At 44.9% G+C, this 20923-nt stretch overlaps 1 protein-coding gene across 1 annotated transcript in view; it reads left to right on the top strand.

The window, feature by feature from the left end:
- Positions 1 to 1579: 1579 nt before the first annotated feature.
- SPON1 (spondin 1) overlaps positions 1580 to 20923 on the top strand; it is a 378928-nt gene continuing 359584 nt past the window's right edge. Inside the window, exons 1-2 of the mRNA XM_075927822.2 lie at positions 1580 to 2176; positions 14203 to 14309. Coding sequence (XP_075783937.2) covers positions 1951 to 2176; positions 14203 to 14309 — 333 coding nt within the window. The 5' untranslated portion in view covers positions 1580 to 1950. The remainder of the gene's footprint in view (positions 2177 to 14202; positions 14310 to 20923) is intronic.

Genomic DNA, 20923 nt, shown 5'->3' on the forward strand with positions numbered 1-20923 from the left:
AAAGTAAATTGAAAGAACGTGGCAGATTTTTCGACTGTGGAAAACCTCGTTTTACGAGGAAGAACACCTTTTTTTGAAAGTGCTCTTTCAAACAAAGGCGCTATGTAATGCAAACTGTGCTTTTTCAAAAGAAAGCATCCAGACTGCCTGGGTGCTCTCTTTCAGAAAAGCAGCTTGCTTTTTCGAAAGTACTGCTTGTAGTCCAGTATCTTTCGAAAAAGCCTCTTTTGAAAAAGGTGTGTAGTCTAGACGTAGCCTCACCTGTGTTGAATGGATATGAGCAAGCACTCGAGGAAGAAAAGACAGTTCCCTATTGTGTAACTGGTGTTCTTTGAGATGTGCTGCTCATGTCCATTCAACCTCCCACCTGCCTCCCTTCTGTCAGAGGCTATGTCTAGACTGCACAGCTTTTGAATGCGTCTGCTTTTTCAGAACAATTTCTGAAAAAGCGGACACGTTCTTTTGCCATCCCTGTAATCCTCATTGTATGAGAAAGAAGGGATGTTTTGAAAGAGGAGGTTTTTCTGAAATTTGGTCCTGCCAAAGTTTGGAAAAGCCTCTTCTGAAAGAAAAGTGGGGAAAAATACCCAAATTGTGGTTCGCAGTTTGCGTATCTTTTTCTGACTTCTCTGTGCAGTCTAGACATAGCCTGAGTTCTGGCAAGAAGGAACTTTGGAGGGAGGAGCCAGAGAGTGTCCTATATCACCTGGCATGTGCATGCCACTCTAGGGATCTCTGGGGACCCAGGTCCTATGGATACTGCTGAGGGAAAAGCTTCTGGCACCGGTGCATGTGGCAGGCACACACCCCTACATTGAATAGACATGAGCCACACATCTGGAAGAATATCAGTTACAGGACAGGTAACTTTCTTTCCCCTTTCCATCGCTGCTACAGATTTGAAGTGTGAGTTTGAGTAAATTCAGCTGTACTTCAATCCTCCTCTAAAACGTGTATGCGGAACCTCTCTGTGTGCAAAATCTTGATGCAGTCTTTGCTGTTCTTGGGCATGGATGGTCCCGCAGTGCTTAGCTCAGTGGGGCCAGGGTTTGGCAGATCTTTGCCAGACTACATCACTACTACTAAAGCGACTTTCAGCCTTCAGTAAATCCTGAAACATCTGCGGGAGGGGGCCCTTGTGTGGCTTGTCCATCTATTCTAAAAGCCCCTCTGTTCACAACATGGAAATTGAAGTCTGACTTTGTGAGTGCGTGTATATGAAGTAGAGTCGCACGGTGAGAATTTGGGTGGCATATCCCTCTCCCCATGTCACTCACATGATAAAGTTTGGACTGAAACAGCAGCTCAAACCTCTTTGCCTTTAAAGTGCTCAATGAGCTTGTGGCTATCTGGGGCCATTTGTACTGAACTCAATAAATGTTTGCAGTGTCTGGTGGTTTGAAGAAAGGGGGGTGGAGATCAGGAAATTCTTCCAGCCTTTTTTATTCCTACAGTAACTATAGACTTTGGCAGGAATGTGGGTGATTAATTTCACGTCTGTTAGCTCAGTCCATCCAGTTGAAGCTCCCCTCCCCCTTCCCCCCACCCCGTGGATGTCTTGGAGACAGCAGCGTCCCCCGAGCGCTGCTATTTCACCGAGCCCTGTGAATGCAGCTCTGCTAAGTAAACATTACTGAGCTGCTAATCACACGCTCTGAAAGAAAGCAGCACTTCGTGTGGGGAGCTGGCTGGGATCAGACCTCGCTCCTTCCCTCCTGCGCTCTCCCTCCTTCCCTCTGCCCTGCCGGTCCCACAGCGACCAGCCCCACGCCTGCTCCCCATGCTGGGGAGCACCCGGAGAGCGACACTGAGCGAGGCTGCGGTTCGGTCGCAGGCTGGCGGGTTTTCTCTAGAGACCCGGGGCGGGCGGTAGTTCCTCGCCATCCTTTCCAGCCAGCACATGTGGTGATTCGCTTCCGCAGCAGCGGCACAAAGTTGTGGGGAGCCCCGATGATGGGACTTTATTTACATCCCGTCGCTTGGCACTTTCTGGCCTTGACTTTTCCGATAGCGGCGTGGGGCTTCTCGGATGACACCTTAGAGAAAGCCACGAAATCCGAAGGCTATTGCAGCCGGATTCTGCGAGCTCAGGGCACCAGGAGAGAGGGATACAATGAATTTAGCCTCAGAGTAGAAGGCGATCCGGAATTTTACAAGCCCGGAAACAATTACAGGGGTAAGTCTCGGCCGATCGGTAATTACACACGATGATGAGCAGGACATGTGGCAGTGAAACGAAAAGCCGTGTGTGTGTGTGTGTGTGTGTGTGTGTGTGTGTGTGTGTGTGTGTGTGTGTGTGATCGAGACAGTGTGAAGTGTGAGTAATCGAGACAGTGTGAAGTGTGTGTGTGTGTGTGTTTAATCGAGACAGTGTGAAGTGTGAGTAATCGAGACAGTGTGAAGTGTGTGTGTGTGTGTGTTTAATCGAGACAGTGTGAAGTGTGAGTAATCGAGACAGTGTGAAGTGTGTGTGTGTGTGTGTGTTTAATCGAGACAGTGTGAAGTGTGAGTAATCGAGACAGTGTGAAGTGTGTGTGTGTGTGTTTAATCGAGACAGTGTGAAGTGTGAGTAATCGAGACAGTGTGAAGTGTGTGTGTGTTTAATCGAGACAGTGTGAAGTGTGTGTGTGTGTGTGTGTTTAATCGAGACAGTGTGAAGTCCTCCCGCACACCGCTTGCAGTGGGGGATGCTTTCACAGCAAGTGAGTGGTATTTCTTCACCCCAATTCTTCCATTCGGCACTCAGGGATTTCCCACTCCTTCCATGTGTTCCGGGAGCTTTTTCGAATAGCAGCAAGAGTCTAGAGAGCACTTGTTTTACACCGATTCCCCCCTTACTCTGATTTCCCCAAGCCCCATCAGAGTAGCACCGTAAATTACACCCGATTCAGCACGCAGAATTAATGGAACAAGTTAGCATGAGCGCAAACTGATGCAGGAGGCTGCTAACTTCCTAGTTTTCCCACTTGGGTTTGTTTCCTTCTCCCCGCTGGCCCTCCGCTGAACGTGTTTTTGCGGGGGATATGAACAGATGGTTGAAACAGAAGAGAGAGATGGTGCTAATGACCGCAGAGATAAGAGCCCTAGCGTTGCACTCTGTGCTGAACGCTGCACATGTAATGCAGGAGATGAAGTCCTAAACACATCTCGGCATTTTTTGTGTCATTATCAGGTGAAAACAATTTCAAGTCACTTTTTTCCACCTGAGAACACTTATCGGGAAATAAACATCCTTAATGTACACTGTTGATGTTGTATTTTAAAATACTACTCTGAAAAGAAAATGAATATGTTTTATTACAGTCTAATAAATAGTGTATCAGTGAAACCATCTTTTGGGGAGAGCAAATCATTTTTTCAGAGCTACTTTCCAGCGGTCGTTTTCTGTCTTTCCTCTTTAGTTAGGTTCAGTGTGAACAGCAATTCTCTCACACTGGATGAACACTTCAATCTCCATTCATGTTGAAAAATCATGTGCACCATCTCATATGAATGTGATCATTAGACTTGCATGTTTAGAGGGGACATATAGAACAGTGATTAATCTGTTGTATCAGACTATTACTTTGTATAGAGAAATTCATGCATTGTAAGCAATTTATAACACAGTTTGAAGAAACACACTTTTGCCACAAAGAGGTTAGCAAATATTTGACTTGTTAGCATGAGTTTGCAAGACATTATATCCCATGTCTGCTTAATATCTGTTCTCCTGGCACTACAGGGAAAACTCAGTTATTTGGCATTGACTTATACATACATAGTCTTATGAAGTTTTGTAAATTACTTCCAGTGAAAATGTCATTGTGTGTTCCTTTCCTTTAAGATTTTTTTTTTTTATTTTGAGATGAGGGGAAATAGATTACTGAAACACATTTGGTGGCTATATTAAGTCCTACTACACAAGTCAAGTATCAAAATAATCAGTTTAAATGTTTTTACGTTACTTTTTTCATTATTAGCTCTCAGGTTCTTGTCCCTAGCGAGTTACACTGTGGCATTAAAAGTTCAGCTAAGTACACATGCTTGTCACTTTTAGGATTACATTATTCAGATGATACCAACCTTAGCAAATGGTCTTATAAGAATGTTTTGCTGGAGTGTGGGTGGAAGATAGCTAAATGTTCCTGTAAGTATACTTATCAGCTCTGGCAAGAGTTAATGTAATTTGTTTAATCTATAATGTGGTGACATCATACAAAGTTTTAACACAGGACTACTGAGTTCATTTTCAAAGGAGACTCCACTGGGAAATTAGAAATACCCTTCTGTGTTATACAAAGTGAAGAAACAGTATGTGACGAGAAAAACTGGGACATTAAGGACAAACTGATTTTGTAAATTATGAGAGAACAAGAAACAATGTTGTAGAAGGCTCTGGGAACCTGAGCTGAAGGAGAGCCAAAATAAATCAAAAGCTTTTACCATGAGTCCGGGGCAGGTTTAAGGTAGGGATGTTAAAGTTAGATTAATCAACTAATTGAATAGTTGATGGAATTTCCATAGACTATTTGTTTAGTCGATAAGGGGACTCCTGCTTTGAAATATAGCAAGAGCCCACCCAGCTGACGCTTCATTTCAAAGTCCAAAGTGCAGCACAACATTCTGCCTTTGAAATATACAAGAGCCCCAGCAGGGGTTCTTGTATATTTCAAAGACTGAAATGCTGCCACTGCATCCTTACCTCCTACAGATCTGGAGCTGGGGGGAATCGGTTTTTATGCTGGCTCCCCCCAGCAGCCCTTCACTTCGCCCCCTTGCTGCCTCTTTGTGATAGAGGCAGCAAGGGGTGGGGGGAAGCAACTAGTCAGCTAGTGTGTCAGTCGACCAGTCGGTTAGTCGCTAGTCGATTGATCGCTTATATCCCTAGTTTAAAGTGACCTGGGGCACTAGGCATGCCCCCTCTATGGATTCCAGTAAGCCTGATCCTTTCAGTTCAGTGCCTCTGTTTGGGTTGTTGATGGAGGAGGCCACCCAGGTGAGTCTGAAGCTGTGGTAGTGGGAATTTCTGCTGCTGTTCCAGCGCTGCAAGGGTCAGAAGACCCCGGATCTGTCCTTCATCTTTCTGAAGAGCCTTCCTGTTCTCAGCAGCCTATTGCTGCTGCTTGTCTTTGGGTGGGGTAAGAGGATCCATTTGTCCAGAAGAGCTCCCTAGATGGAGAACTTTTACTTACTACCCCTGGACAGTAGTAGTCACCAACCACTTATGCTTAAATTTAATTCTTTGAGTAGTGAGTTCTGAAGTGCCTAACCTGCTGTGCCTGGAGTCATTATCTCTGTGGTATTGCTGCTCCTGGACATGGCTGGCATGTCCCTGCAGCCCCTGAGAGAGGCAGAGCGGGGGGTCTCCAAGTGCTGTCCTTGACTGCAGACACTGCTCCTGAAGCTCCCATTGATCAGTAATGGGGAACCGTGGCCAGTAGAAGCTATGGGCTCTGTGCCTGCAGATGAGGGGCAGCACATGGTGCCAAGGAGCCATTGCTGTACATGCCAGCTGTTTTCAGGAGTGGTGCAGGGCCAGGGCAGGAGTAAGCCTGCCTTAACCCCACTGCTCCATCACCCGGAACCCATCTCAGTTAAACAGTGCCCAGCCAGAGCCTGAATCCAGAACCCCTGTCCCAGCCCTGACACCCCTGCCCCAGACATGAGTCCCCCCTGCACTCAAACTCCTTCCCAGAGCTTGCACTCTGACACCCCTCCTGGACCCCAAACCCCACCCTGGGCTAGGCCCAGAGCCCCTCCCACACTCCAAACTCCCTGTCTCAAGAGCAGAGACTTCACCCCAACCCCTACCCCAGCCTGGTGAAAGTGAGTGAGAATGGGGGAGAAAGGGGGATGGAGTGAGTAGGGTGAGGCCTCAGAGAAGGGGTGGAGCAGGGGCAGGGCCTCAGAGAAGGGCAGGAAGGAAGTGGGGGAAGGATACTTGGGTTTCAGGTAGATCTTACATTGCGTTTAAATTGAAAAAGTGACCTTGTGGCTAAAAAGGTTGGAGAGCACTGCCCTAGAGTTTTCTGGCAGACCCAGTCGAGGGCGATGAGCAGCTAGGGCCCTTCGCCCCCCACAGAGCTCCACTGCTCATGGAGACATTGGGATGATAGTGGCGCAGGTCTGGAACCAGAGGGAGCACCTCATTTTAGGGTTCTGTAAGCGTGGCCTCAGGAACATGCTACTGGTGGCATGAGCAGCTGATGGATGTGGTTATGGGATTACTCCTTCCCGCTGAAGCACATACAAAACCAGAGATCAGTATGTGGATGGTTCCACCTCCCCCAAAAAAGGGGCATCCGCAGCAGAAGATGCTTCCCTTCTCCCCGAGCCACCCAGAGGAGTGATGATGGCTACAGAGTCCCTCTTTCCTGCCTCTCTTCCTTTCCCTGGCTGCCAAGAAAGCAGCTGTGGAAAGGGGCTCAGGCTTGTTTCTCTGGAATGTGGACGTTGACTATACCTTGGCTAAGAAATCTGGGCCTTGACAAAGACTAACTGGACACCTCTTTGTAGCCCCATTTGCATAGAACTAGTGTGCTTGTTTTGCTCCCACTGAAATCAAGGGCACAATTTGCATTGCTCTCAAAGACAGCATGATTAGGCCTCCTTATAAGTAATCAAACAGGGACTCAAACTTTAAAAATTATTCTGGGTAATAAAGTCTCAGAAGCAGTAACTGACAGTAATCAGTGCCAGCCCGGATGCTTTATTAATCCTGGAGAGGCTTTAGCTCAGTTAGGAAACTGCATAGTGTTATTTTACATGACAAGACAGAAAGATGTACTTTAAAAACAAGTTTTTAAACAAATCCGTAAGATGGATGTTTCCCGTGAGCATATGAAATGAAAATTGTTCCCTCCTGACACACCTGAAATTGTGATGCTATTGAAGAAACAAGGGGAGACTATTGCAGTCCTTTTCACAGCTCCTTCCATTTGGATGCTGTTTCTGTTGCTAATGGAATTTTCATTTGCAGGTCTGCTCACCTTCTCTGCAGAATAAAGTGTTCAAGGACCAGCTCAGATAAACACTGTGCACTCCATTTGCATTGGTGTTCCACAGGCTTCCCTGCTGAGTAGCACTGAAACTCTGTCTGTGCTTTTCTACCCGCCCCCCCCCCCCCCACAAACACACCGTTTTTTGGAACTTATAAACATCTTTGATCTACACAGATCTGGATGCTCGTCACATATCTACCTCATGGTTTTAATAGGCATTGTAATCAAGGTAGAAAGCACCTCTTGCAAGTCAAGTGCTTTATTCTGTCCTCACTTATGCAATATACAACCGAATTTTGCTGAATTTAAATGAAATCACAATGTGGCTTCTTTGCCTAAAGCCAAGTGGGTTTAGAATCCTACCCTGCAATTCTGATTGCATCACATTGAGTGGAAGGGAGGGGGTGGGAATGTGTGTATCCTTGTCAAGGGGTTAGGATTTGGTCAAGACATATGGAAATGAGGTGAATGAGCCTCTGGCATTTAATCTCCCCAGGAAAGTAAAATATACAAAATCCTTTTGCTTAGGTTGAATATCACGCTAGTAGTTACATGGTCTTTTATTTTCAATAAACAACTGAATCTACCTGTAAATCAATAATCATCCCAACTGACCTACAAAATGCAATAAGCTGTGTTTATTATTTAGCTCAAGAAAGGGACTCTATCTCCTGAGTCCCGATCGAGTAATGGCTCCCCCACCTCTAATCTGAAAGGAGACTGAGCTAGGACACAGACTCACCATCACACACTTATATAAAGAATCAAATAGTGTAGGACTACTAGCAATATCATGTGCACACAAGTTACCAGAACAAGTCATTTTATTCAACAGTTCTTCCAATCAAATCCTGTAAATCAGTGTTGCCTTAGCAGACGGGATAGCTCAGAGAATTAATAGGATAGAAATACGTCAGCTCCTGTTCAGTGTAGTACAACTCAGTTGTGTCCAAAAAACTACCAACTATTCAAAAATCATGACTTGGGCCGCCATGTATCATAAGTAGCTTAACAATCAAAGTTTTTAAATGATAATAAATTTTGGATTTATTTTATTTTCTTTCTCCTCCAGGAGCTAGGGCTTTAAGAAAAGTGCAAAGTATTGCAATTTTTAACAACACAGTGTCCTATCTGAAACTAATATAGAGATTTTAGTTCATTTTTTTCAGTACCATGGTGTCCTATCAGCAAGCCCCCCAGAATGGCACATATTGCCAATCTCCCAATCATACTGAAGGAGAGAGAGAACAACCAAGGACTGAGAAGTCTCTAAAACCTGAATTACTTTCTCACTAAGGGTGTGTCTAGACTACAGGGTTTTGTAGACAAAAGTTGGCTTTTGTCGACAAAACTATACCTGCGTCTACACTACCGCCACGTTCTGTCGACAGTAAGTTGACAGCAGTAAACCTCATGGTACGAGGAATAACGCCTTTTTTGGAAAGTACTCTTTCGAAAAAAGGCGCTATTGCATGGAAACTGCTTTTTTGAAAGAAAGCATTTAGACTCTGGAAAAGTGGCTTGCTTTTTCGACAATACTGATCATAGTCTAGATGCTTTTTTTCGACAAAGCCTCTGTCGAAAAAGACGTGCAGTCTAGACGTAGCCTTAGATCTGGACAACTCCCCTCCCCGCCCCGGGTTAGAATGTGGTGGTAATGACAAGACGATAGGTGGACATTTGCACGGTATCCATAGGCGCCAGCTTCTTCTGGGTAGGGTGATTCCCCCTGCTCTGCCCCCTGCCCTGCCCCACCCCAGCCCTGCCTCTTTCTCAGCTCTGCAGGCCACTTCCCCTGAGTGCACCTCATGACCACTCCTTTCCAATCCCTCCCAAAGCCTCTCTACGCTGCGCAACAGCTGGTTGCAATGAGCAAGAGGCACTGAGAGGGAGGGGGAGAAATCGATTGGCAAGGATGCCAGTGGGCAGAAGATGCTGGGGTACCTGCTCCCGCTCCAGAGCACCCACAAAGTTAGCTCCTATGACTCTATCTACAGTACAGACAAACAAATTAAGTCATCAGGACTACCCCTTCGGCATCTTTCAGGAGCACTAAGGCTGACAGCCAGGCCTCATGCGTGTCAATGGTAAAACTCCCCTGTCGGGACTGATGGAAAGCCTTCATACTGACTTCAGCAGACTTTGGATCTAGCCCTATGGCATGTTGTATGACTCCTCATGCAATGAAGAGTAACAGTTAATTTGAGTGAAGGGTTTTAGATCAGACTACCGCATCTACAAGCGGCAAGTTAAATTGAGCGACCGGCATTTTAAAATAGCGACCGGCCGCAAATATGCTAAACAAGCATGGGATATTTAAATCCTGCACTTCATTATCAACTTCAGTGTGCTTCATTTGCCTCCCTAGTCCGAACTAGGGGTCAAGTGTAGGCATACCTGAAGAGAGCAGTGATGGTTCTACAGCTTCCAACTGCAATTTCTGGGAAGAATTCAGGAGCACCCCCCTCACAAAGGCTATTTACAAGGTTCCTCCCCTGCTTACAAAGAGACAGCAGTGGCATGCCAGCCAGGTAAGACAGGTCTTTGGCAAGCGAAGTAGGTCGTTGATACAGTTACTTTCTACCCCTTTTTGGGTCATGGAATCTGAGGACATGCAAAAGGGACTAAGGGTATGGGAGCCAAAGCACCATCTTGTCCAAACACAAGAGGCTGATTGAACTCAATTGGTAGCCCAGGAGCCTTACTTGGGCAGATAGGGGAGTCTGAAGGATTATTCAGTGTCCATACAATAGGAGGTCTCGTCAGCAGTCCCAAAACTGTGACAAGTGCTAATTTCACAGAGAGAAAACAATGAGGATTCTTATTATTTATATGCAATCTAAAATGTGAGAGGTGCTTTCTTGTTGCTTTGGATAGTAACTATATTATGCCTGCTTATGCAGTAAATGCAAGTGTAAAACACATAGGTGCTGATTCAGGAAAACGCCTCTATTCAGGACAGCACTTGAAGAAGGGACAGATTTAACACCTTGCTTAAATTGGGGCCATAGTCATGTGCATAGGAGTATATTTCTCTGTACCTCGGGGGCGGAGATGGGGGGGGGGGAACCAGCTTTCCGTGATAACCTTCATTGTTCCTTCCTTTTTGGTGCTTGAAAAATATACACAAAAATAGCAAATGGGCTTTATTAAGAGAATAATGTAATTACCAATCAGAAACAAAGAATGAAGGGATGTTAGCCTGGGCTTGATTACATCTTCTCAGTTTTACAAGAAATAAATTTCTCTCTGATGTAACAAGGTATAAATATATTATATGAATGGTCTTTATGTGGAATAGGTTGGATGGCATATGTTTTGCAGTGTAAATCTAGCAGCTGTAGTGAATCACATTGAGTGGGGAGAAATACTCATTCTCCAAGTAGTAATTCACACTCATAGTTTGTCATAACCCTTATCACTCAACTCTTGCCCCGTACTCAAATTCTCAATTCCAATATCTACTGAGAAATAAAAATTGTGTGTGAGATCCACAGGATAATAGACAATACCTTTATGTAAGTTCAGAAATTGCAAAATAGACCTTCAGATGTGGAAAATGTGCTTTTGCAAGGTCATAAATGGATTTTCTATATATTACCTATGCCCAGGGGCAGCCCACAAATGGATTTTTCATCTCAAATTCATGGTCACTTAGATGTTGCTGAAATAATTATGTATCTCAGGTACATTCATATTTTTCTCTTGAATTATGAATAATCCGTGGGAAAATTTACCACATATTGGTAATGTTTGTGGGAATTAGATGCTAAGGGACAGTTCCTCAGCAAGAGTGAATGGCTGCATTTCGTTGACTCCAATAATGCTACAACTGTCTACTCCAGCTGAGAACCTGGTCCTAGAGTTTCATTAAATTCAACATTTAGAGCTGCAAAAGTTTGTCAGCTGCCCCACACCCACACTACTTGGCCTTCTGCACTTACAGGACAACATTTACAATGATGACCATAGTGTCTGAAGACCCAGTTGGAGATTGAGACTATATTGTGCTAGCTAGGCACTTTGACATACATCGAATGAAAATACAGTCTCTGCTCCAAAGAGCTTGCAGTCTGATAATAAAGTTCCATTGACTGATTACAAAATTATGCTAAAAGTCATGATACCTTCAGGAATCTCTAACTTGATGATCAATATTCTGCCCTTTTCTGAATAAAAACAACAAAGGCATAGATCGAAGTGACCCAGATGCTGCACTTATATTCACTGAGGTATTCCCAAATCTGTTTCTGTTTCAGTGGTTCTCAATCAGCTCAGACTACTGTACCCCTTTCTGGAGTCTGATTTGTCTTGCACGCTCCAAGTTTTACCTCACTTAAAAACTACTTGCTTACCAAATCAGATATAAAATTACAAATAGGTCACAGCTCTCTTACTGAAAAATTGCTTATTGTCTTCCACGAGGCGTACAGATAGTTCGGATTAGAAGCCTAATCCGAACTATCTAGTCCGTGCCGCGTGTAGCCGCGCTGCACGGGGTTCGCACTAGCCGGCTTTTAAAAATGGTGGCGCCGGCTTTATGCTAATGTAGCCCGGGAAATTCAAATCCCGGGCTTCATTAGCAAGTTCGGTATGCATACATTACCCCCCTAGTTCGAACTAGGGGGGTAGTGTAGACATACCCTGGCTGGGCACTGTTTAACTAAGATGGCTTCTGGGTGGTGGAGCAGTGGAGGTAAGGTAGGCTTACTCCTACCATGGTCCCACAGCACTCCAGAAAGCAGCTAGCATGTGCAGCAATGGCTCCATGTGCTGCTCCTCATCTACAGGCACTGAGCCCACAACTTTACTGGCCACGGTTCCTCATTACTACTGATTAATGAGAGCTACAGGAGTGGTGTGGGCAGGCAAGGACACATGTGGAGACCCCCTGCTCTGCCTGTCTCAGGGGCCACAGGGACATGCCAGGCACATCCAGGAGCAGCAATTCCCACAGGGATAATGACTCCAGCTACGGCAGCTTAGGCATTTTAGAACTCACTGCTCAAAGAATTACATTTAAGAGTAAGAGAGAAATGAAAGTTATGAAATGCACCGACCAGTCACAAACCAAAACTAACCCACTTTGCAAGCAGTAAAAGTAATAACAACCCCCCGCGTATGTGTTGGGTCGGGAGATGAGAGAGCCGGACAATGTGTGTGTGTGAGAGAGAGAATGACAGAGACATACAGTGTGTGTGAGTGACAGAGATTTGCATTGCCAAGCTCCTTCCATCACTTCTCTCTGTGTGGGGATGGGGTACAGCAGTGGAGGGAGGAGGGACCCCCTGACATCAGTGCCTCCCCTTCAAGGCAAAGGGCAGGAGCAGCAAGACAGTGGGTGGAAAGGCAACTGAAGTGCCAGTGCTTGATAACTTCTCTGCCAAACCAGTCAGGATCACCTGTCGGGGGCTCCAAGGTCTACCGGTAGATCCTAGTTGGTGATCACTAGAGCAATATAAACACTCCATTGTCTATATGAAATCCTGTTTGTCCTGACTTTGCTGAATGCTTGTCATGTAGCCTGTTGTAAAACCAGGGAAACATTTGAATGAGTGAATACCCCCCTACCCTTATGTTGAGAACCAGCTCTTCCTGGAAATCAGACTAGCTCATTTCACTTAACCTGTTTTACAATGGTAAGTAGTGCTAAAAATCTTCTGATAAATGCAGCCCTTGTTACGTTTCTAGATATGGGGGTTCTCACACGTGGCCACTTATGGCCCAATCAGCATTTGGCTATGGCCCCTGTGATACCTTCACAGCCATAAAGGTAGTGGGTGGGGGAGGGGGGGAGTGTTAAAATGTGGATGCAGCCCACATACCACAGAGAGAACTGCACATGTGACCCACAATGGTAAATAAGTTGGGAGCTACTGTTCCAGATTAATTTCCCACTCAAGAGAGTTACTTATGTCCCAGATAAGTAGCTACACTTTTGGCTGTTGAACAAACTCTTCTATACAAATCCTTTACATGTTGCCGATCGCTTTCAGGCATTCATTTCAACCATCGGATGGCCTTTTTGTGTCAAAGGGATTCTACCGTGGATTTTTTTCTTGTGCAGTGGCATTGGTGGTGGGACCTGTTCACAAAGACTCAGGGGGAGGGATTCCCTCCTTTTTCATAGTGCCAACCAGAGTTTGAGGCTGCAAAGATCAACTCTGAAGCAGATCCTGTCATTTCATAGTCTAAGTTGAAGCTACTTTCATGGGATAAACCCGGTTTTTAAACACTTGTTCTTTCCTCCAACGGAAACCAAACTCTTCAATTTCACATGGCTGTGTCTCATCCCAGGGGGGAATTTTTTGGGGAAGTTTAGAAAAAGTTAAAAAGGAATTTTAGCATTATTGAGCCACATGCTGGGTCCCAATTCTGTTTCCTTTGCACTACTCTGGGAGCCAGGACACCGAGAGAGAGAGAGAGAAAGATGGGTCACTTTGCATAAGTCACTTCTGCTGGAAGGCTGTTGGATACAAGAGTGATGAGGACAGCATCCGCACGTAAGAAGAATACAAGAGAATTGGGGAATCCCCCAATATAGGGGAATCACCAATGTTTATAAAATCAGAGTACTCAGCTGTGTATCACACAATCACCTGCACTGACCTCTGAGTTCTGGGGGCTGGAGCACTGGCAAGGCTGCTTTTGAGGTTTTACAGAAGTGTTCTGCTCTGTTACTTCTGAGTATGCACAGCAGTCTCCCAAGGTCAATTGGGGTGGTAAATTATACTCCCAAGATAAGGGCAGTAGAAACACAGTTTACCTTGACTGGTGGTTAGACATTTGTAGCTCACTTGGACTCAGAGATGTGGCTTTTTTTTCTTGTTTTGAGTTTAAATTTTGCATTTAAAAATTAAGGAAACATTCCCCCTCCCCTGCTTTGCAAAGGGTCAGAGCTGGGGGAGAAAGGCCCCTGTAGATACATCTCTGCAGCACAATCCCCTCAAGAGGTTAGCATATTGATCATCTGTTTTCAAGCAGATCCATGGCTTGTAAATAACAGCAGTGTTTCGTAATAACACTGAGATGCATTGGCAGAATTGTATGTGGAAACTTGGACTGAACCTTTCTGCACTCTTCCTGTCTGTACTCTATTAATCTTTCGCTTTCATTAGCACCAAATAAACACAGCTATTTAGACCAAGCTCTAGAGCGCACTGATGTGTAAGTTGCTGATTTCACAATCAACTAACTTTTCCTTTTTTTCTTTCTGCAGTAACACTCTCTGCTGCCACTCCAGCCTACTTCCGTGGCTTCACACTGATTGCTCTAAAGGAGGGCAAAGAGGGTGACAAAGAAGAAGATCATGCGGGAACCTTTCAGGTGAGAGACCCTTCCCTGTGGACCTCGGGCTTCAGTATTACACCCCGTTAAGTGATCCATTTCAAGAGGAGCCATTATTAATACTGAAGAATGCAAGATGTATATGTGTGAACATTCCTGCAGCTGTTAGCATAATGCAAGGGCACCCTAATTTGCATTCTGCCCATGCTCTTCAGGCAAGGCACTTGAACCTTTCCTTTAATGGAACTTCAGCACGTGCTTAAAAGCTTGTGCTTAAGTGCTTTGCTGAATCAGGGCCTACTGGATCAGCGTTTGGGCAGGATATCTTGCTATGCAACTACAGCGATGGTTTAATCTGTACACTTCACCATTTATATTTCTTTTCCTACATGTTTGGTCCTACAGTTTGTCTCTTTCAAATATAGCTAAGCTTTCCTGGTCATTTCTCTGGTTATAATCATCTTACTAGCTATATGGTAGAGCAAGAAAAATATATCCTAGTCCTTAGGGCATTACCAGGGAATATATAAGGTTCTTTTGCAACTTGGTATCCATGAAGTTACTTCAAAACAGTGTTACATAACAGATAATTTTGTGCAAAAGTAAGAGTAAGTATTACAATAGCAACCCTTCTCCAGGATTTCTTGCTGAGTGTTCATACTGAATTTCCAGCATAGTAATATTATTATGGGTGATACAATGTAGGATTAATAGACTGGACAGTGATACTAGTATTCAAAAACAAACACTTAAATATTTGCAAGATAGAAATGCAAAATACTTTATTTTTGGGGAGTCGCAGGGAAAGAGATGTCAACATCATCTTACTTTTCCCTCTTTGGATAATTTTGGTGCTCTGATACAGTAAATGTCACCAGCTCATTCAATATATTGTGAATATTTGTCCTGTTTCCTCATATCTGTAGGATTTGGCAGTGCATTTTAGACTTCTGTTTGTCCAGATCACACAACACCCTCCGCCCCCCCAAAATACATGATGTTGACTTGATTTTGGAATTTGGCCCCAGAATTAAGCCTCTTCTTAGGTATGCTGCTGATGTGGACCAGATTTCAATTATGAAGATATCTAGCAGAAAGGGGTATTTGGATCATTTTGGATAGTGGAAAAGGATTAGCATAAAGACTAATCCACAAGTTAGGGAAATATAAATTACTGTGGATTATTTAATAATGTTTACTTTTTTGGGGGAAAAAAGTTTCTCTTGCTACAGTTAGTTGTATTCCCACTCTTAATATCACATTGAAGTTAAAATCAAATTAATTTTACCATCGGTGCCCAGGGTTGGAAGCTATGCTTGAGCCTAGACTTGAATGCAACGTGCATATCTGCACCATAATAGAATCAAAAACGCATTTCATTTTGCAGGAGTGGAGAGCAATTTTGAAGCCAATAGAGAGTGGGTAGCAAATGGTAATTTCCAAATAGCTCAAAAACACCTAATGGCTCTCAGTGGAGAGATGATTATTAAGATGTTTAATTAGTTGTATTATACTGCTGAAATCAGCATTTTAATTGGCAGATGAATATTTTAAAAGTGATGCATTCTAAAATCGTATTTCTGTAGCATAAGCAGCAGTCATTGTCTCCTTCTCCCTGTGTAGATATTAACAACTGCTGTTCCACAGGTTAGCACCTGGCTATGATAATCTGCATTCATAAAAGATTTAAGCACAGATTTGATTGACACATTTCTGTGGCATGGCAGAAAGACAGAGACTTTTAAAATGCTGTATCAAGGTAACATCATGTCTTTCCCTATGGTGTAAAGTCACTAGAGGTGAGCAGACATTTTGCAAAGGAAATAAAAACTATGTGCAAGACAATTTGAGTGAAACATAGGATATGTTTACACTGCAGAGTTTTTTCAGAAAAACAGCTGTTTTTCCAAAAAAACTTCACTTACATCTACACTGCAATCACATTCTTTCAAAAAACAAACAAATACAAGAACAGAGGGGTTTTTCCAACATTGGTAAACCTCTTTCTACAAGGAAGAAGCCTTTTTCCGAAAGAGCTCTTTTGGAAAAAGGCGTGTATGGATGGGGAAGAGGGAGTTCTTTCACAAGAAGAGGAAAGAGAAAAAAGCACAGGTGCCCTGGTGGCCACTCCGTCCATAGCAATCACAGCTTATATGTGAGAGAGTGTCCAGTGTGGATGTGCTTTTTCAATGTGCTTTTGTTGTGTAAACTCTCTCTTTCGGAAGATGTTTTTCCGGAAGATCTCTTCAGGAAAAGCTTCTTCCAAAAGAAGCCTGTAGTCTAGACATAGCCATAGACACAACAAATATATTATTTTTTAAAATGGGAGAAACTGGGATATTTCTTTCAAAAAAAAAAGTAGAAATAAAATCAGAGAAAAAGACATGGTCCCACTTCTGGACCATGAGTGTGACCCCCCTGCATTTAGGGAGAGTCCAAGTTACTGTCCAGAGCCCATGATAATAGATTCCCAATACAGGATCCTACCCAAATTTATGAAATATGATGATGTGTTTGTATACATTGTGCAAACCTTAATGAAGCCACAAAACAAAATATTCTCTGAAGCTATTTTTGTTAGTCTCTAAACTGCCACATGATATATGAACCTGTAGTATATTCATTATAGGGACAAACTTATATGCTTTTCTCCCCTCACAAATATGTCACCATATTGGTAATGGCTGGTAGAAGCCATTGCCATGATGAACCTGAAGAACTGCATTGAAATGCATTCTGTACATGAGAGAAAGATAAGAAGGGGGGGAGGGGCTCTTACTGACCATGCACACACTGTCTCTCATACCTCTCTCTCTCTCTCTCTCTCTCTCACACACACACACACAGTCTCTATTGTACACTGATTTATGTGTGTCAGCAATTGGGTGGATTCTGGGGGTCCATGGACTGGGAGGGGGGGCAGCGACTGTGCCCCTTAGACACATGGGGGTCAGTAGTACCAACTGTGGACTATCTTCAGTGCAGCCTATGATCACCAGTGTAATAATGCTGTGTTGGGCCCCCAAAATCCATACATAGGATTGCCTTGAATATCTGTGCACGGTTAAGAATTAAGAGGCCTGCTTCAACATTGCACTGTTGCATTGTTTCAGTGGAGTTATCCTGATGTAAAACTGGAGTTAAAGGTGGTGAATAATCTCAAAGAATGCGGCAGTATTGAGGGGGAGAATTAGGCAGGGAATATTTTATTGCACTCATAAAATAAACAAAGCATGAAATAAAAAACAACAATACTGGCTAAAATAAATAATTCTTTATGTTTATGTTTTTTAAAAAACTTACCGTTTCAAAATCATTAAAATGGCAGTAAAAGCTTGCCCATTGTAAGATGCTTAAAATGAACAAATTTGCCTCAGGATTCTGTGTTATTGATCTGCAATGTCCATTTCCATCTGGGCAGTGGAGAACAGATCCTGAAAAATGCTGCAGAACACATATGTTACATTAGTATGTGAATAATATTCCATTTTTATAAAGTAACTCAGCACTGGTGTGAGATACAAACCACACTGTTATGTAACTTCTAAAAGTCAGGCAATCCAATTTAACTTTGTCAGTAAGTAAATAAATCAGAATGATCATAATTATTAATAACACTTTCCGTACAGCATAAAGGCACCAATACTGTTCTCAGTGATTGCAGTCATGCTCCGCTCTGGCTGATGTTCCAGCACTTTTCAAATCATAAATGCATTTCCTCTGCAGCAGTAAATGACTCCCTTGAGTCACGTCTGCAGGGCTCCCCTTCTGAAATCTCCTTCTTGCTCACTTACTTGTGTAGACTTAAGTGACTCAGCAGATACGGTCAAACTTCATTAATCAACAGGGTTTGGACCTCATAAATAGTACAGCTGTTCAAACTATTACTTGGATAATGCCAGAGGTTGGATGGGTACGTTCTCCATTTTTGTTTTGTTTTGTTTTGTTTTGTTTTTGTTACATTCATGTTAAACAGGGCTGGCAATAGACCAAATGAGGCCCCAGGTGAGAATTGCCTTTTGGTATCCTCTTCCATTTGTTAAACTTTTGAATATCTTATTATTATTGCATTTGTATCCCATTGCACAATTGTGATGCACAATTTGCACGCATGATTTATCCCAGTCACATAAGATAAATTTGCATGCTCTGATTTCTAAATCTATATTTATTCATGCCATATATAAGCAAATACAAAGTTTTTTTCCTCTAAGCTTGTAGAAACTTTTCAGAATAACTGAAATGTACTTCAGGTGATAAGTAAAAATCAGCATGGATTTGTTAAGAACAAATCATTTTAAACCAACTTGATAGCATTCGTTGACAAGCTTTGTGGATGGGGAGAAAGCATTAGATGTGGTATATCTTGACTTTAGTAAGCCTTTGAGAATACATTTATAAAGTTTGCAGAAGATACCAAGCTGGGAGGGGTTGCAAGTGTTTTGGAAGCTAGGGTCAAAATTCAAAAAGAATTGGACAAACTGGAGAAATGATCTGAAGTAAATAAGATGAAAGTCAATAAAGACTAAGGTTAAGTACTCAATGTAGGAAGAAACAATCAGTCGCACACATACAAAATGGGAAATGACTGTTGAGGAAGGAGTACTGTGGAAAGGGATCTGGAGGTCAGAGTGAAGCACAAGCTAAATATGTCAACAGTGTGACACAATTGCACAAAAGTGAACATAATTTTGGAGTGGATTAGCAGGAGTTTTGTAAGTAAGACACAAAAGTAATTCTTCCACTCGAATCTTCACTGATCAGGCCTCAACTGGAGTTATGTTATATGGAAGCCTCAACCAGTGCTGGGTGCCATATTTCAGGAAAGATGAGAACAAACTGGAGAAAGTCCAGAGAAGTGCAAGAAAAAGGATTAAACCTGACCTGTGAGGGAAGATTGTAAAAACTGGGTTTGGCTAGTCTGGAGAAGACTGAAAAGGGGACATTACATTTTTCAAATACATAAAAGGTTTTTTACAAGGAAGAGGGAAAATTGTTCTCCTTGGCCTCTGAGCATAGGACGAGGAGCAGTAGGCTTGAACTGCAGCAAGGGAGGTTTAGGTTGGACATTAGGAAAAACTTACTGTTGGGGCAGTTAAACACTGGAATAAATAGCCTGGGGAAGTTGTGGAATCCACAACATTGGGGATTTTAAAAAGCAGGTTAGAAAAACACCAGTCACTATGGTCTAGACCCATGGTCCCCAACCCGGTGCCCGTGGGCGCCATGGCACCCGCTGGGCCCTTTACATGCACCCGCAGAGCAATCTGGGCTGGCCCCGCTCCCGGGCATGCGGCAGGTGCCAGCCTCGGGCGCATGGCTGGCCCTGGCCCCGGCCCGCCGCACGTGCCCTTGCCAGCCCTGCCGCTGGCCTTGGCCCCGCCCCCAGGTGCACCGCGCGTGCCCTTGCCGGCCCTGGCACTGGCTCTGGCCCTGGCCCTGGCCCTGGCCCCGCCCCTGACTCCGGCCCCGGGTGCGCTGCACGTGCCCTTGCCGGCTCTTGCACTGGCCTTGGTCCCGGCCCCGGGTGCGCAACGCATGCCCTTGCCGGCCCTGGCCCCGCCCCCGGGTGCGCTGCGTGTGCTCTTGCCGGCCCTGACCCTGGCCCTGGCCCCGGGGGCGCCGCGCGTGCCCTTGCCGGCCCTGGCGCTGGCCCTGGGGGCGCCGCACGTGCCTGCACCTGCTCCAGCCGCGCGGAACCTGGGCAACCCCTGCCCGGGATCGCGGCACATGCCACTGCCGGCCTCGGGCATGCGGCGCATGCTTGGCCCCGCCCCCAGTCACGTGGCCTGTGAGTGGCCCCGCCTCCGTACGCGCAGCGTGTGAGCGGCCCCGCTCCCAGGCGCCCGGCAGCCCCAAAAGGTTGGGGACCACTGGTCTAGACAATACTTGATCTTGGCATGAGTGTAGAGGACTGGACTAGATAACCTCTCAAGGTCCCTTCTAGTCCGACAATCATGGCCCTACCAAATTAATGGCCATGAAAAACGTGTCAAGTAGCATGAAATCTCCCCTCCTGCTGAAATTTGGCATTTGGTGTGCTTTTACTCCATACTACAGGGGAGATGAGTGTTTCTCAAACTGAGAGCCTGACCCAAAAGGGAGTTGCAGTAGGGATCACAAGAGAGGTCATAGTATGCCACCCTTACTTTTTCACTGCCTTCAGAGTGGGACAAAGCTACAGGCCCTGGCCTGTAGGATTCAGACCCCCCCAGTCCTGGCTTGCCCCTCTCTGCTGGTGCTCCAGACAGGCCAGAAGAATGGAGCTGGGGTTAATCCTGCTCCACTCACCCAATGTTCCTACCAGGGAGCAGAGTTGGGGGCTTGCAAGCCCCTGAACCTGCTAGGTGGTTGGAGCACCAGAGCTGGGACCAGCCCCAGTGCTCTGACTGCATTCCCTGCCAGAAGCAGTGGGCAGCTGGAAGCCCCACCCCAAACCCACTGCAAGCCCCACCCCAAACTCTGCTTCCTGCTGGCAGCAGCAGGCCAGACAGACAGAGTAGGGCAAGCTCCAACCCTGCTCACCACTAGCACTGAGCGGGGTAGCAAGGCAAGCCCCTAATTCCTCTCCCCAGCAGAAGCACCTGGCAAAGCAGAGCAGGCTCCTGGCCAGTGCAGCTAGCCCTCCCTTCCCCATGACCGCGGGTGGGGGG

The sequence above is a fragment of the Pelodiscus sinensis genome, chromosome 5 (genome assembly GCF_052426305.1).
Source record: "Pelodiscus sinensis isolate ZL-2025 chromosome 5, ASM5242630v1, whole genome shotgun sequence".
In the NCBI taxonomy this organism is placed as follows: Eukaryota; Metazoa; Chordata; order Testudines; family Trionychidae; genus Pelodiscus; species Pelodiscus sinensis.